General features: G+C 42.8%; 2 protein-coding genes across 9 annotated transcripts in view; one reads left to right on the forward strand and one right to left on the reverse strand.

Moving 5' to 3' along the window:
* The first annotated feature begins 42 nt into the window (after positions 1-42).
* sanbr (SANT and BTB domain regulator of CSR) lies at positions 43-10,750 on the forward strand. Of its 3 annotated transcripts, XM_084561364.1 has the most exons (22): positions 81-158; positions 253-300; positions 1,478-1,632; positions 1,776-1,944; positions 2,174-2,267; positions 2,376-2,614; positions 2,807-2,865; positions 3,226-3,386; positions 3,665-3,751; positions 3,856-3,966; positions 4,053-4,176; positions 4,255-4,407; positions 5,239-5,384; positions 5,470-5,566; positions 5,657-5,689; positions 5,804-5,903; positions 7,633-7,718; positions 8,087-8,115; positions 10,055-10,128; positions 10,229-10,320; positions 10,431-10,513; positions 10,598-10,750. In XM_084561364.1, exons 3-22 carry the CDS (start codon positions 1,480-1,482, stop codon positions 10,632-10,634), a joined length of 2,127 nt encoding a protein of 708 aa, XP_084417490.1. In that variant the 5' UTR covers positions 81-158; positions 253-300; positions 1,478-1,479; the 3' UTR covers positions 10,635-10,750. The 3 variants fall into 3 exon arrangements, with proteins under 3 accessions (XP_084417492.1, XP_084417491.1, XP_084417490.1); XM_084561366.1 differs by lacking the exon at positions 253-300 and having other exon boundaries at positions 43-158; XM_084561365.1 differs by having other exon boundaries at positions 73-300.
* A 2,907-nt stretch (positions 10,751-13,657) lies between these two features.
* xpo1b (exportin 1 b) overlaps positions 13,658-15,488 on the reverse strand; it is a 28,690-nt gene continuing 26,859 nt past the window's right edge. For all 6 annotated transcript variants that reach the window (XM_084562452.1, XM_084562453.1, XM_084562454.1 and 3 more), the window contains one exon: positions 13,658-15,248. In XM_084562452.1, the coding sequence (XP_084418578.1) occupies positions 15,102-15,248 (147 nt within the window). In that variant the 3' untranslated portion in view covers positions 13,658-15,101. The remainder of the gene's footprint in view (positions 15,249-15,488) is intronic.

The raw sequence follows: 15,488 nt of genomic DNA on the forward strand, positions 1-15,488 counted from the left end.
AGTTAGCTACTAGCATTAGCAATGGACGCAGTTAGCCGGTAGAGGACCGCCGCCGCCGCCGCATCAGCATCACCCTCATACACAATGACATAAAACTATTTACCTGCCTAGTTTACCTGCGCGAGACGAAGGTGGAGGACACCTCTTACACCAGATAAGTATGTATCATCCCTGTTGTTTGTGCTCATACGTTCTGTAAAGAGCATGTTGGGTTTAATTTGACCTAGGAACGTGTATGTGTTGATGCTGCAGGAGGACAGAGGGACTCGGCCTGCGGTAGCATCACTACTGTACCTCACAGTGCGTCTTTTTTATTTTATTTTATTTTATTTTTTTACTGTATACCATAAAATTGCATCACATACATGCACCAGCAAAATGTCTGTACAATGCACAAATCCAAACCTCATCTTTGGCTGCTAGCAGACACGTATTTGGTGAATTTGCATCACTCATTGTAAAGCATGTGGAAAATTGTGTGAATTATTAGTTTGCAAGTCAATGTATGAACATGTTTATTGTCATATACAGTAAAAAATATATAAAAATACAAGAGGCAAGTGCCTTGAAATAAAATAAAAGCTTAAAGTTTAAAAAGTGCTCTGTGCCTTGTGCTGCAGATACAGTCAGCATGAGTGAGGCAGCTGTTCTGGAGTCTGATGGCTCGAGGGTAGAAAGTGTTTGTGAGTCTTGTTGTCCTTGACTTCACGCTCCTGTAGCGTCTCCCCGAGGTCAGGCGCGTTGCATGTTCTCCCTGTGTCTGCGTGGGTTCTCTCCAGGTCCTCCGGCTTCCTCCCACCGTCCAAAGACATGCTGGTTAGGTTCATTGGTGATTCTAAGCTGGCTGTAGGTGTGAGTGTCTCTCTGTGTTAGCCCTGAGATAGACTGGAGACCTGTCTCAGGGTGTACCCGGCCTCTCGCCCCAGTTGACAGCCGGGATAGGCTCCAGCCCCGACGTGACCCTCCTGAGGACAAGCAACAGTTACAGAAGATGAATGAAGATGAATGAATGAATCATCATCGCAAAGTGCTTCACAAAAACATACAAATCTGCATTTAAGTTAATAAAACCAGAACAATTAAAAGAAAAACAATAAAACGCAGAAAACACAGTTAAGAACCTAATTAAAAACCAGTTAGCATCAATAACAACACAAGTTGTCTCAAGACGCTTTACAACAGCCGGTCTGAAACCTCTAGAGCAAGACTGAAGACGACGGTGGCAAGAAAAACTCCCTTTTAACAGGAAGAAACCTTGAGCAGAACCTTAAGCTCATATGGAGGGACCCATCTGCCTGAGGCCGGCCGGGTAGAGACAGAAAAGAGAGAGAAGAGAGAGGATAGGAGGAACGAGATAAACATACATCTGTCACAGATACAAAAAGCTGACTACAAGAGTACATGTAGAATCTAGTCACCAGTTTATTTTCTGTCCGTTCAGACTAAGTTCTGCTTCTTTCCACCCCTGTCTCTGCAGAGATGAGTCGCTTCTGCTCGGACAACAACAACTTCCCCTATGACAACAACAACGTTCTCGTCCTGGACATGGTGCTGGGCTCCTTGTGGGGGGTGCCGCAGCCCATAAACTGGGACAGCGTATCCAAGCTCGTACCAGGCTTCACTCCCAAGGAGGTAACTGGAATGCTGGGTAACTATGAGTGCTTCCATCCATCCACTCCTCCCACCCGGCCCATCTGTCTCACCGTGCTTTAGATTAGAACCGTCAGGCCTTCCATGAATTGGTAATAAGAAATAATTCTGATATGATCTCGCAGTGTGCCCGTCGGTTTGAGGAGCTGAAGAGCACGGGGGGTTTTCCTCACGTGGACCACCAGTGTAACGCCCTGACGGGAGGAAGCAGCTCCCCTTCAGACGGCCTGTCCACGCTGGAGACTGGGGAGGTGGTGGAGAGAGGAATCAGCCAGAGCAGCAGCAAAGTTACAGGTCAGCTGGTGCCACTATAAAACTTTCATAGCCACAACATTAAAACCACCTTCCTAATATTGTGTTATGAATGAATGCCAGGTCCAAAAGTTTCTCAGCAGAACACTGAATTGTCACAAGATGTTATTCACTTCTCCTGTCAGTGGTTTTAATATTGTGGCTGATCGGTGCATGTAGCTATGATAAGTGGGTTCAGAGTGTATTCATGTTTTTCCACTGGCGTCTGCAGGCAAGTCGTTGCCCTCACGTAGGAGTGGTGCTGCAGAGAAGAAAGAGAAAAGAGTCTCAACAGAGGAGGAGGACAAACCTCCGAAGCCACGAGAGTAAGTCTGGAAATGTCTTTCGAACATCTGCTCTATGATTGATGCTTCGCTTTATATTTAAAGTTTTGTGTGAAGTATATTTTTCAAACAGTGGATATTTTCCTGCAGTCCCAACATGGTCATCCACGTGTGCGACGAGACCAAGAACCTGAAGCAGGACTTCACGTGTCCCAGAGACCTTCTGGTCAAAGAGATGCGCTACTTCGCCGAGTATTTATCCGTGGACGCCCAGAGGTGGGAGGAGGTGGACATCTCGGTCCACTGCGACGTCCAGATCTTCGACTGGCTCATGAACTACGTCAGGAGGAACTCTGCGGGAGAGGGGAACAGGGACAAGCCCCGCCTCGGTAAATCCCCAGACAATAAGCTTGAAACAATAACGGATATCACATTGTTACACATGGTAATGCCTGAGCTGTCTCTTACCCCCACCTGTTTGTGTAAATCCGTGGATGGTGCTTGATTTATCGTGCGTCTGGTGGGTCACGGGCCGCGTGTTCTGTGTTGTCTGTTGGTCACGTGGTGTTTGTCGGTTACAGAGCCCAGCAATGTGATCTCAATCCTGATCTCCTCCGAGTTCTTGAAGATGGATACGTTAGTAAGTGTTGTGATAAGTGACGCTTGGGTGTGGTGTCGTGTTCAGGTCTTTTGTTTTTTTCAGACGGATTTAAAAGTTAAACGGCGTGCAGATTTGCACATGGTTCTTAGCTCTTAACGGTAGAATCTACTACTCCAGAAAAACAAAAGGCCTGTTCATCGAGCTTTGTGAAGTCAGTTCTGCATGATTGTAGAGTTTAGCTGTTCTTTAGAAAGTACATTTTTCTCACTTATTATTGTGTTAAAGCTCTGGTAGAAGACATAGAACGGTAGCGCTGATAAATGAAATAGTATCTGTGTAGGATCATTTAAGTGACGTGTACCTTTCCCTCTGAGTGACCCCCTTCGTGTCCGTGTCCAGGTGGAGGAGTGCATCCAGTACTGCCACAAACACATGAGCGCCATTGTGGCCACTCCCTGCAACATGAACTGCATCAACAGCAACCTGGCCACGCGCATCGCCGAACTGTTCAACCACAACGAGGCCGACGACATTAGGGATAAAAAAGACAAGTTCAAGAGGTGAGGAGACAAAACATGGGGCAGATACCTGGACTGTCCCCCACCCCGGAAAATGTTCTTATCTGTAAGCATGAACGTTTTGTAAGTGTGGAGGAAAAATAAGAAGAAGGGGGTCATACATACTACACACCGATCAGCCACATTCCACAAAATGTGCATGAAGTGTCTCGAGTTGTGCTGCAGTAAAGAGGCAGTGAGACTGAGACGTCCTTACATATGTTTCTCTGTTTTCATAAAACTACAATGTCCTTCCTTCTGTTTCCTTTCGCCCGTTACAGCAAACTGTTTCAGAAGAAAATCGAGCGCCTCTTCGATCCCAACTACCAAAGCAGAGATTCGCCGGGAAACGCCTCGTCTCTCTACAGGTGTGTAGAAGCTTCTCAGTTCACGAGTGCATAAAAGGTTTGGGTATTTTCTTCTGTACTTTCTTCACTGTCGTGTTTTCGTGCATGTGTTGCGTGCGTCCCAGGTGCGTTCTGTGCCTTAAGCTGCTGACCAAAGACACAGAGAGGAAGATTTCTTGTGTTCCGGGGAAAATCAACGTGGACGCGCGAGGAGAAATCATCTACACGCACACGAGGTATAGCATCGCCGTGATGAATCACTTCTTGCTTCTTTGCCTGAGTTCTTGTGATCTTGAGATCTGTGCTGTGTGTGTGTTTGCAGACAGAAGAGCTGGGACGTGCATGAATACATCACAAGCCTGTATGAGGAGCTCAAGTCCTGGGTCCTAGTTTACTGGAGGATCTGGGGTGCCATCAACTACCTCACCTGCTCCAGATGTCAACAGGTGTGTATGTGTAAACCACAGGGAAAAACCACTAGATTAGGGGTTTATTTTATTAACCTCATGTGCATGTCCGCGCAGGTGTTTGTGTGTTCAGAGCTGACTCACTGCAAGTACCACCCAGACAGCGTGCTCTACCCTGGCATGGGCGCAGAGAAGGGCTGGCACGGCGCAGGAATATATCCCTGCTGCAACCAGCGGGTTCTCCGCTTCGACCCGACTGGGATTCCCAAGGTACGGACGCACACATTCACCACTCAGAGCGCGTTACACCGACTCTCATCTTAACCTAAATCTGACCTTAAACCAGCTTTTTATGCAAAGATTTACAGAGTCATTTACAAGTCTTCTGTCTTGTATCTGCGCTGTTGGTGCAGCTTTATACCCTACGCTGTAGCTTTAACCCTTAAACACCTAAGCCTCAAAATGTTTGCCTGGAATTTTTTTGCTTATTTTGACTATAAAAAGATCAGAAAATGTCCTGTGAGTTTCCAGAATACCTGAAACGTTCAACATCTGGCAGTTATTTATAAATTTACTGAATGTTATAGGAGTGTAATAACCTTCAGAATAAGGCGCAAGTGAAATTACCGTAATGACAGCAAAACGTCTCAGCTTTCAGAAACTGTTGGAGTTTTTCCGATTGTGCAAACCGTGACGTTATTACGGTAATCCAAAGTACGCTTGCTTCGGTTTTTCAAGAGTTAACCGCACCGACATGCACGGTAAACTCAGACTGCGACAGCTGTAGTTGTTCGTCCAGAATATACCTCCTCTTCACTCTTGAGAGGTCGGACGGGCGCAGGAACTCGTCTCCAACTCCAACACGACCACTGAGCGGACAAAGAGAAAACCCTGGACTGTCCAGAAGTGGTTGAAGTCTCATTAAGAGCTACAAAACGCTCTTGAATGAAGGATTTGCTGCAAAATATTAAGTCGAAAAACACAATATGTTTGTTTTATTTAAGCTTTATTAGATCTATTCACAGGTGTCCTGCTCGATTGAATCTTTATTTGTGAGAGGCTGCGTGCTGCTGGGACGCTCAGCACAGACTTTGTGTTCAGGGCTGTAAGATGCGCGACCACATCGTGAACGTCCCCGACGAGGAGGAGGACTGTGACGAGGTGACGTCGGCCCAGACCAGAGTCCTCAACGACCTGCTGCTGCACAGGGACGCAGTGTGTCTGTCCAGCACGCCCGCTGCAGAGGGGTGAGAAGGGAGTGTGTGTTTTGATTTCATTTCTGTGTGTTTATGTGTTTATAACATGTGTGTATATATTCTAAATGTGTGTCAGCGCTGAGGAGAGTCCGTCAGTGGCAGAAAAGGTTCAGTACTGTGACGTTCTCTTGGAGCCAACCCTGCTTGGACACCTGAGAGGAGACGGCAGCGCTGTAAGACACTCTGAGTTTCTCTGAGTCATGTGTTCACTGCCTCTTTTTCTCTCTGGTTCTTACTTCATCTACTTTGTCTTTTTTTACCAGTTTTCCCTCTTGAAAAACTGGAGTCTTCAACTGGTAGGACCTTCTTCTTCTGTTCTCCTCACTCTGTCTGCTTCATTGTCGTGTCCAGAATTACAGTCACAGCTGCTTCAAGAAACGCTCTAAAAGCTGTGACGTTTGCTCCTCCAGAGGCAGCAGACTCTGCTGTCAGAGGACGAGGAGTACACCACGGGGTCGGAGGTCACCGAGGACGAAGTTGGAGACGAAGAGGAGCTGTCCAAGAAACAAGGTGGAGTTGAATCGTGTTGATCCCTCTAGAGCCAGATAAAAGTCATGGTCGTGGTTCTAGTAGCTTTAACGAGGCAAACGCACAGAGCTGGAGCTGACTGAGGTTCATTAGAGATTTAAAGTTAAAGATGCTCTTTAATTTTATTTTTTAAGGCTGGGAGCAGAATAGTACACAAACATTCAGCATCTCCAGCTGCAGCACATGCTTCTAGGTGCAGGGTTTAGTTTAATATTAGATCAGTTGCTCTTATTTTGCATGTTTCCTACCTTACTGGTACTCAAAGCCCTTCACGGGGTTTCTCTTTCACCCACGCCGTTGCACATTAATGTCGACAGAGCAGCTTCGGGTTCAGTGTCTTGCTCGAGGAAACTTCAGCGTGAGGAGTGGAGTTTGTACCCGCAGCTTTCTTGCTAAGCTGACTGACAACTTTTCCCTTGTACTAATGCAAATAGGAGCAAGTACATTATAAAAATGTTTACATTTAATGAACAACCTGATATGTCTTAAGAGAAACAAGTGCTATTCTGGCAGATTTGTGCTGTTTAGTTCTGGATCTTAGTGAAGTCTTATGTCCACAACTCTTAATAGAACAGTGCGACCCCTAGTGGACAGAATAGGCGCCAGTTTTGTTGAAAAATTGCAGTTAAATGTCAGTTAAACTGCAAATCCCTCCCGCGGGCCCAGATTATAGCCTCTGACGGGCCTCGTGTTTGACACTCCTGCTCTAAAGTATGAATTTTATGAGATAAAATACCGACAAGCAAGTTCATCTGAGTGTTTCTGTAGCTATAACCTACATCAGGGGCGTCAGAGAAACGACCCGGGGGCCAAAACCAGCCTGCCAGAGGGTCCGATCTGTCCCGCAGGATGAATTTGAATAGAAGACATCTGCACCTGTTCCTCATTGGTCCAATAAAATAAAATGTTCCATAAAAGGATAGTTCATTAAATGTAAATGTACCTCTTTGCACTAAAACCAAGTCATTTATAGGTTATTATGCTGTTGTTATGGTCCGTCCCACTTGAGATCCAATTATAAAGAGTTCTACTCCCCTGACCTGCACAGTTTTACCATTTCTACCTTGATAAATGTCTAACTGATGTATTAGTAACAGAAACTATAACTCTATATATTACATCTTCTCAGTATTACAGAGTTTTGTGCAGTTTGTGAGCAGACATGACGCGTTTATTTGATAAAACCTGAAATGAAAACTAGTCTTGCTACACTCTGCCCTAATGTTGGGCCTCTGGTTTCTACCTGTGACTTTGGAGATGTGTTAGAAATAAAGAGAAAGGACCAGAGGATGTAAGTTGGCTCAAACCAGTTACAGTTCTTACAGAAACAGTTTGAAGCCTGATATGAAAGTGTTAACTGGCCCCAGTGTGGTGACTCTTTTCATTGTTCATGTTTTGAGTCTGATCACCTCGTAATAAAGGTCAAGTTTCACCGAACCTTTGACTCTTCCGGCTTCAACACGGAGCCATTTGTAAGTCGCAGCAGTGATAATGAAACGCGGTGATATTAATAGAACATCATCACCACCGTTCCACTCTCACCTCATCTATTTTTAAACCTCTCATCACGGCTGACTTCTCGGTTCTCAGTTTCTTTCTTTTTCTTTTTTTTTATTTAGGCTGAAGCAGTTTCTCCTCTCGGCCTCCAGGGGTCGTCAGACGCCGCCTCTCACGTCTTTAAATCCTGCTCGTTGTGTTTTTCTGTTTCCAGCTGCTAAGAAGGCCAAGAAGGCTCACAGACCTCTGAAGAAACAAATGTCCTCTCCAAACTTCCAACGCAAAGAAAAACCTGAGAAAGTGAGTCGTTGGTTTCATTAATGTTCTTAACGGGACATGTTGTTTCCAGCTTGGAGCTTGTGCAAAGATGCACACCGATCAATCAGGCATAACATTATGACCACCTTCCTAATATTGTGTAGGTCTCCCTTGTGGTGACTCATCAGATAATGGACATGGGCCTTCTGAGGGTGTCCTGTTGTTAGTGGGGGGGGGCCTTTGAGGGGAGGGGCCTCTGTGGATCATCCCACAGATACTTGATCAGTTTGGGATCTAGTGAATTTGGAGGCCAGGTGTTGTGGCTGATCGGTGTAGTTGGTTGATTATGCAGCAAACTTTTACTCGTCTGTTTTCTCTAAATGTGTTTTTTTTTTTTTTCTTTCCCTCAGTCACAGACCAGAGACAACACACCGTTCATGTGAGTTTCTCTACAGACTCCATCTACAGTATTCAGGATACATAAACACAGACTCAGGCTTTGCCTCATTTAATTATTCCTCCTTTATTTAACATCCTTCCTTAACGTACGTCCAGGGAGATTCGGCTGAGGCTAATGTGAGTCCTTACAGAGCCACTACTTACTAGAGGCTGTACAGATTAGTCAGTTTGGTGACTTCACTGCTTTAAGCATCATGTCAACTAGTCACTGATCACATGACAATAACAACATGGACGCCTCCTAGAAGACAGGTGACAGCAGCGGTTCATCAAGTGTGTGGAAATACTTCACTAAAGATGAAGCCCATACTACCGTGACATGTCAGTCCTGAAATACATCTAAAGTACTACTGCAATGCATCTGAAAAGGCTAACGCTAACGCTAGCAGAGGAACGGTCCAAATCCTCCGGACAGCAGTCAGTTAACAACTTCACCAAACGTCCTGTGGTAACAGAGAGAAGGAGACTGCACATCAACTATCTGATAAAGTTATTAGACCTTTACCTGCAGAGAAATACCTGCTACACTATCCCATCTAACAACACGCTGTGGAGTACTGTTAAATGCTACTGATGGTGCTGAGGTGCTGCATGTTTTATACAGACTATACATATCTGCAGCTCACAGTATGTAGAACATGAGCTGTCTGTTCTCAGCATATGTATTCAGGTCAAGAATATAGATTTCATTACTTTCTACTGTGTTTCTATTAGTGACGTCATCAGAGATTAGTCGGTGTCGACTTTCATCACATAACAGTCGACTTTAAAATATCTGAAATCATACAACGCCCTACTACCTTACTCACTTAGTCATGACACCTGAACCGAGCCTCCAGAGCTTGAAGGGTCAGTTGTGTGAACACAGAACGAGACTTTAATGAAATAAGTTGTAGTTAACAGCGGTGGGCTGTTCCCAGTCCTGACGCCTGCTTTATTTCAGGTGGGATTAACAGACATGACATAGTGGAGTATACAAATACTACAAGGTTTGTCCCCCACGACTAAACACTGACCGCATATTAAGAAGAGATGAATAAGTTAAACCTGATGAATCTTTTTTTTATGCGCACCGGACAACGTTATGAGAAAAAGAAAGAAAATAATTTATTTTATTTTATTTATTTTAAGACTTAGACTTTTGGTCACAGTAGCTCAGTTCTACATAAACAAATAAAATAAAATAAATAAAAATAAATAAAATAAAAACAATAGTATAAGCCACTAGTAAAAAGAAAAGTAGTATAAGATAAAAATAAAATAAAATACAAATGAAATAAATAAAAATATTTTATTTAATAAAAATAAAATAAATAGTGAAATAAATAAAATACTATAATAAAAGCCACTAGTAAAAAGAAAGGTAGTATAAGATAAAAAAAATAAAATAGAAATAAATAAAAATATTTTATTTAATAAAAATAAAATAAATTAAAAAATGATGAAATAAAAAATGATAATAGAAGCCACTAGTAAAAAGAAAAGTAGTGTAAGACAGTTATAAAAATAAAATAAAATATAAATGAAAATATTTTATTTAATAAAAAAATAAATTGTGAAAAATAAAATACGATAATATAAGCCACTAGTAAAAAGAAAACTTGTGTAAGATAGTTAAAAAAATAAAATAAAAAAGAAATGAATAAAAATATTTTATTTAATGAGAATAAAATAAATAAAAAATAGTGAAATAAATAAAAAATTATAATATAAGCCACTAGTAAAAAGAAAAGTAGTGTAAGATAGTTATAAAATAAAATGAATAAAATAAAATAAATAAGCCAAAAAAAGAAAGATTTGCATATATGTACAGGTTTGAACATGTTTAAATGTGTTTTCTTGAATTGAAATTCTCTCTGATGCAGTAAATGTAACTTTAAAGGATTAAAACCTAATGTTTGTAACTGTGTGTGTTGCAGAGTGAGCGTCCAGAAGAGTAAGTGGGACAGCTCTCGATCCATGCGCTACAACCAGGACGCTCAGAGAGAAGAAGGTAGAGACTGGAAACCACTGAGTCGCTGAGAAGAACAGCTCGCCCTGTGTTCTCTTGTTCTTCATCGATTGTTTTTATTTTATTTACTCTTTGTCACCAGACCAGCGTCGCATGGTGGAGATCGTGGGCTACCTGACTAAGATGAGGTTTGGAGAGCAGGAGCAGCAGAGTAAATCCAAGGACACTAAAGAGGTGGGCTTCATGGTTGGTGCTGTCTGACCTGACGTCCTCGTTGTTGCAGCTGCTGGGTGTTTGATTGTTTTTCCTCTGGACTCTCTCTCTCTGTGTTTGTCCTGTAACAGCCTGCTGGGGGAATCTACTCCAGACTGGAGTCACAGTTTAAGAGCGTCTCTCAGGCCAGACAGAGTTCAGAGAAGACCCCCAGGTACTTTTAACAGCACCACACGTACGCCCCTCCTTAACGGACGTCCCATCTAATAATCAGTGAAACATTTCTGTGTCTCTGCAGAACTAAAATACGTTACGCTCAGATACGAACCACATAAAGACCTGGACGAGAAAAAGAAGAGGACAAGGACGAGGCGAGGCCCGTCTATCGTCTCCTGGACAGCACCTCCAGCATGGCCGCCACTTATAACCCAGCTGTGGACTCGCTCCCCATCCTCACCCATCCTCACCCCCCCCCCCCCCCCCCCAGCCCAGTCCCCTCCCCTCTGTGCTTAACTCAAGCGACTGTGTGTGGATCGCTGTCGGCTGCATCCTCCTGTCACTCGGCTCGCTGCTTATTTGTGCAGCTGTGGCCAGACTTTGAAAAAAACAAAAACAAAATAAAACAAGGTGAACTCTGGATCCAGATCAGCTCGTAGGAAACGATCCCAGTGGTTCTACAAGGACTGGGATTAGTACAGGCCGGCATGAGACGTGTCCACCTCTGACAGGAAAATAAATAAATAATAAAAACCTGTGAAGACATCAACATTAGGTGATTAAGTCTAAATGAAACAAAATCTAAAACGACACCCAGAAAGTCAAAATTGTGAGGTTAAAAAAAGGTAATTAAAGAAAGAATAAATAATGAGGTTTTAAAAAATAATAATAATAATAATAATAACAAAATCTAAATCATGACCAAAAATAAATAAAAATAAATAAAGATTGTGAAGTAAAAAAATAATTTAAAAAAAATAGGTAAAAGTTTTAAATAATTAAATAAAAAAATCCAAATCATGAAGTAATAAATTTGAAATTTTATGGTAAAATAAAACAAAAATAAATTCTTTAAAAAATATAAAAAAAATAAATTTAAATTATTAAGTAAAAAATCTAAATAATGGAGATATAAACTATGAAATAAAAAATAATTATGAGGTAAAAAAAAATATTATGAAGCAAAAAAATAAATCATGAGGTTAATAAAGTAATTATGAAGTAGAAAAATCCAAATTGTGAAGTAAATTTAAAATCTTGAGTTAAATAAAATGTATGACTAATTTACAGAATTCAAATAATATAAACCATGCGATTATTTTCACTTATTTTCATTTTATTTTTTTATTTTCTGGCAGAAACGGCCTCCGTAGAGACTCTGGCTGAGGCTGTTTAACACCGTCTTCACACCGTCCTCTGGTTCAGAGTTACTTCTGTTCTGTTCGACACTGGGACCAATAAAAACTAAAGACTCTGAGCTGCTGTCAGGACTTTTTATTCTCCCACCCGGTGGCAGCAGATCCCCTGGAGGCAGTTACTGGACACTCGGTGGTCAACTTTGCCCCAGTTTGATCACAACAAACTGCTCCGACACTGAGCCAGGTGATTTAACAAGAATAAAAATAAATAAATAAATAAATAAATAAAACACTAAAAGGAGAAAAAGTTTGGGGTTTAAAATAAAACGCCTCTGTGTTGGTGGACGGTTTGTTTCAGTCTAGAAACACTGAGGCAGGTTGTGAAGGCTCCATACGAGGCTGGTATGTGCTGCTGGGTTGAGGGTCAGCGACCAGTGGGTGTGCTAACCTGGCTCTTCCTGTCAGACTTACTCACGGGGGTATTAATAACTCCCCACACAGAGCAGGGCATAAGGGGTGGGGGGGTAATAGATAGAGCGAGGGAATAGGCTGAACCCAGCTGTTCCCTCTTCTCCTCGACAGCGGATGCCGCGAATGGCTGAAGAGCTCTGGATCTGGGTCAGGAAGGGAGGGAAGGGAGGCGGGTTGAGTTACAGACTGATCTGAGTCCTGCTCCCACAGAGGTGGTCGACGTGAGAGTGCTAAATCAAAAATAAATTAATGAATGAATAAAATAAAAAAGATGCTGAGTCCAGTGAAGAGCTGAGGCCGTAAACTGCAGAAGGAACCGTCCCGTGACAGAGCCCTCTGCAGCCACGCCGGACCTCAAACACAACCAAACCACAGACAACCTGACAACATTAAAAGACGTCCGGCGGCTCCTCGGCGGTTGCATCAGAGCCGACAGGCTGCAGGGGTTGCGTCAGCCCGAGTGTTTCAGCTTTCAGTGGCAGAGCGTCATTGTAACCTTTAATGTAATACCAGTGTGTTAACGGGGGATTAGTGGCGGCTCGGCTTACACCACGCCAACCTTGGCCACGGATGTCTGGGCGGAAGCGGCCCGGGTGTCCTGCGTAGCGGGGATGACAGAGGACATCCATCATCGTCATCGCCACCACCATCATCATCAGTAGCGGCCTTTTTAGGATTTATATCAGTGCAGCTGTGTGTGTGTGAACGAGAGGATTTTATGCAAGAGTAGATGTTTCAAGTAGAACAATTTGGGCACAACTTCCTTTAACCACACTTAGTTAAAGGAAGGCAACTGGACTTGTAGAGTTTCTTGAAGACGTTTCATCCAAGTCTTCAGTTCTAAAAAGACTGGTGGAGGAGTTGGGGGGGTTTAAATATGAACATCTGTCAGAAACTAACATGACAAGAGTCTTAACTGTTGTTGGAGGAGACTGTTTGACCCTGTGACCGCTGGAAAATCCTTCTCTGAACAGGTGGATGGAGATCTACACCCATCAGGCATGACGAATGTTAGTGGGGGGGCCTTTGAGGTGGTGGATCATCCCACAGATACTTGATCAGTTTGGGATCTAGTGAATTTGGAGGCCAGGTCAACACCTTGTGCTGTTTTTTTTTTTTGAGTTGTTCCTAAAGTGTTTTTGCGCATGTCCTGCCATCAAGGAGTGTCATTGCTATGGGGTGGGGGTACCTGGTCTGGTCTAGGTGGGTGCTACATGTCTAAGTAACATCCACACCAATGAATGACAGGTCCAAAAGTTTCCCAGCAGAACACTGAACTGTCACAAGATGGTTTAAATGTTATTCACTTCTCCCGTCGGTGGTCATAATGTTGTGGCTGACACAGATGTTCCTATTTCAAACTCCAACTCCCCACCAGTCTTTTAGAACTGAAGAAGCTACTTTGATTTGTTTTAGATCGTCCCACGTAACGAGCAGATTAGCGTAAAGACAAATTAAATTAAGACGTCTATTTCTGTAAATATGAGCGGTCGTCAAGTCGTGGGATGAAGAAATAAAAGTGAAGGCGGGGGTTATAAAATTCTCAACTTTAATCAGTTCAAAAGTTCACAACAAATGTAACACCTTGAGAAGGGAACTTTGCCATTAGAGAGATCGGGTGCTTGTTTTTGGATTTACACAATCTGTACTAATGAAACTCGTTGGCGATTCATTTGCTCTCTGGACAAAAAAAAGAAAAGAAAAATAAAATAAAATAAAATAAAAGCCTCTGTTTATTTGGACAGAACTCAAACAAGGTACAAATGAAAAATGCAAAAATACAAAATTAAATGTAAACCCAGTTTTTATTTTCATTTTTGCTCTAAAGGGTAGTGTCTTGGAGCACTACTGCACAGTAAACAATCTAAATCATTAGTACAATTTAAAATCTTTGAAGCCGTCTGAGTTAAACAGGAGTTGTTATAAAGATGCAACCAACCGAGAACCCATAAATACCTCCGCTCCACTTCCTTAAAAACAGCCCATTAATGAAGGCTCACAAATGAGCAACAATCCTCTTAGAGGAAAACAAAACGCTGATGTCGACTCGGCGACAGCACACACGCGCACACACCCACAACAAAAAGAAACTTAGAATACAAAGGAAAGAAAAAAATGTTCCCATGGTATTAAAGATGCTATACAATTGGGATGATATGCACATATTTTTTTTTTTTTAGTTTTGCTTTCCCTAAAAAAAAAAAAACCTCCTACCGGCAGCAGTTCTTAGTTTTTAGGTGAAGCGCAAACTCGTGAGCAACGGATGCCGACGCACGGAGCAGCATCTCTCAGCCTTCATTCATTTTTCCATTAGATTCACATTCTCCCACAATGCCATGGGGCACCAAACGAGCAAGACAACTTCCCGTCTAGAAGCTTCTAAGCCGACTTGATGCGGAGGCCATTTTTTGTTTTTTTTTCTCCCCCCACAAACAAACCTGCTGACTGTATATAATATATTTATATATAAACAAATACATGGGAGGAAGGGGGAAGAGCCGGGAGGGAGGAAGGAGGAGGAGGGAGGAGGGAGGAGGAGGAAAACAAAACGGTTAACTTGTCCTAATTGTTACGATTTCATCATGCAGGTCTGAGATGGGCCAGAGACCGACGAAACACAGCTCAGATAAACAGTTCTGGAAAGTTATTACACAAAAAAGTCTCCATAGAAAACGCAGATTATGTAAAAAGGGCCACAGGGCGACGCGGTAATCATTTACATATTATTGGCATTATTTTGGTCAACAAACATCCAATGGGACGGGCCCGCTCCGCGCAGGGCAGGGCAGGGCAGGGCAGGGCGAGCAGCCTCCTCCCACCATAATCAAGTGCCTCTCTTGGGTTCTGTTGTGTTTGCTGTGGTTAGGGTTGGTTTGTTTGTTTGCTTGTTGTTGTTGTTGTTTTGGGAGTACTGTACAGTTTTTGTGTGTTTTTGTTTGTTGTTTTTTTTTTTTTTTTTAGTGGAGCAGCCGGAGCTCAGTCACACATCTCCTCCGGGATCTCGTGGGGGTTGAGGATGCCCGGCACCGACATCTGGATCTTGTGTTTCTCCTCCTGAGCCTGACGGAGCGACGCCTCCCGCTCCTCCAGGAACAGGTCTGAGGTGTCCTCGCCGGCAAACTCCTGGAAACAGAGACGGGAGACGAAGAATGAGACAAAAACGTTCAACAAATGACTAGGTTTTATTTAATTAGTCGACGAATCTATCAGTTATTTATTAAATTAATGTAGTTGATTGTAGAACTAAAATACAACTGGACGTTAATGGTGACATATTCTCCCTCCTCAGATTTACTACCCTCTGGACACCTTTGTGACAAACACACACAGAAACCATAAAAAATCTTCATAAATTAATATTTT

This window comes from Chelon labrosus (assembly GCF_963514085.1).
Source record: "Chelon labrosus genome assembly, chromosome: 15".
Classification (NCBI taxonomy): domain Eukaryota; kingdom Metazoa; phylum Chordata; class Actinopteri; order Mugiliformes; family Mugilidae; genus Chelon; species Chelon labrosus.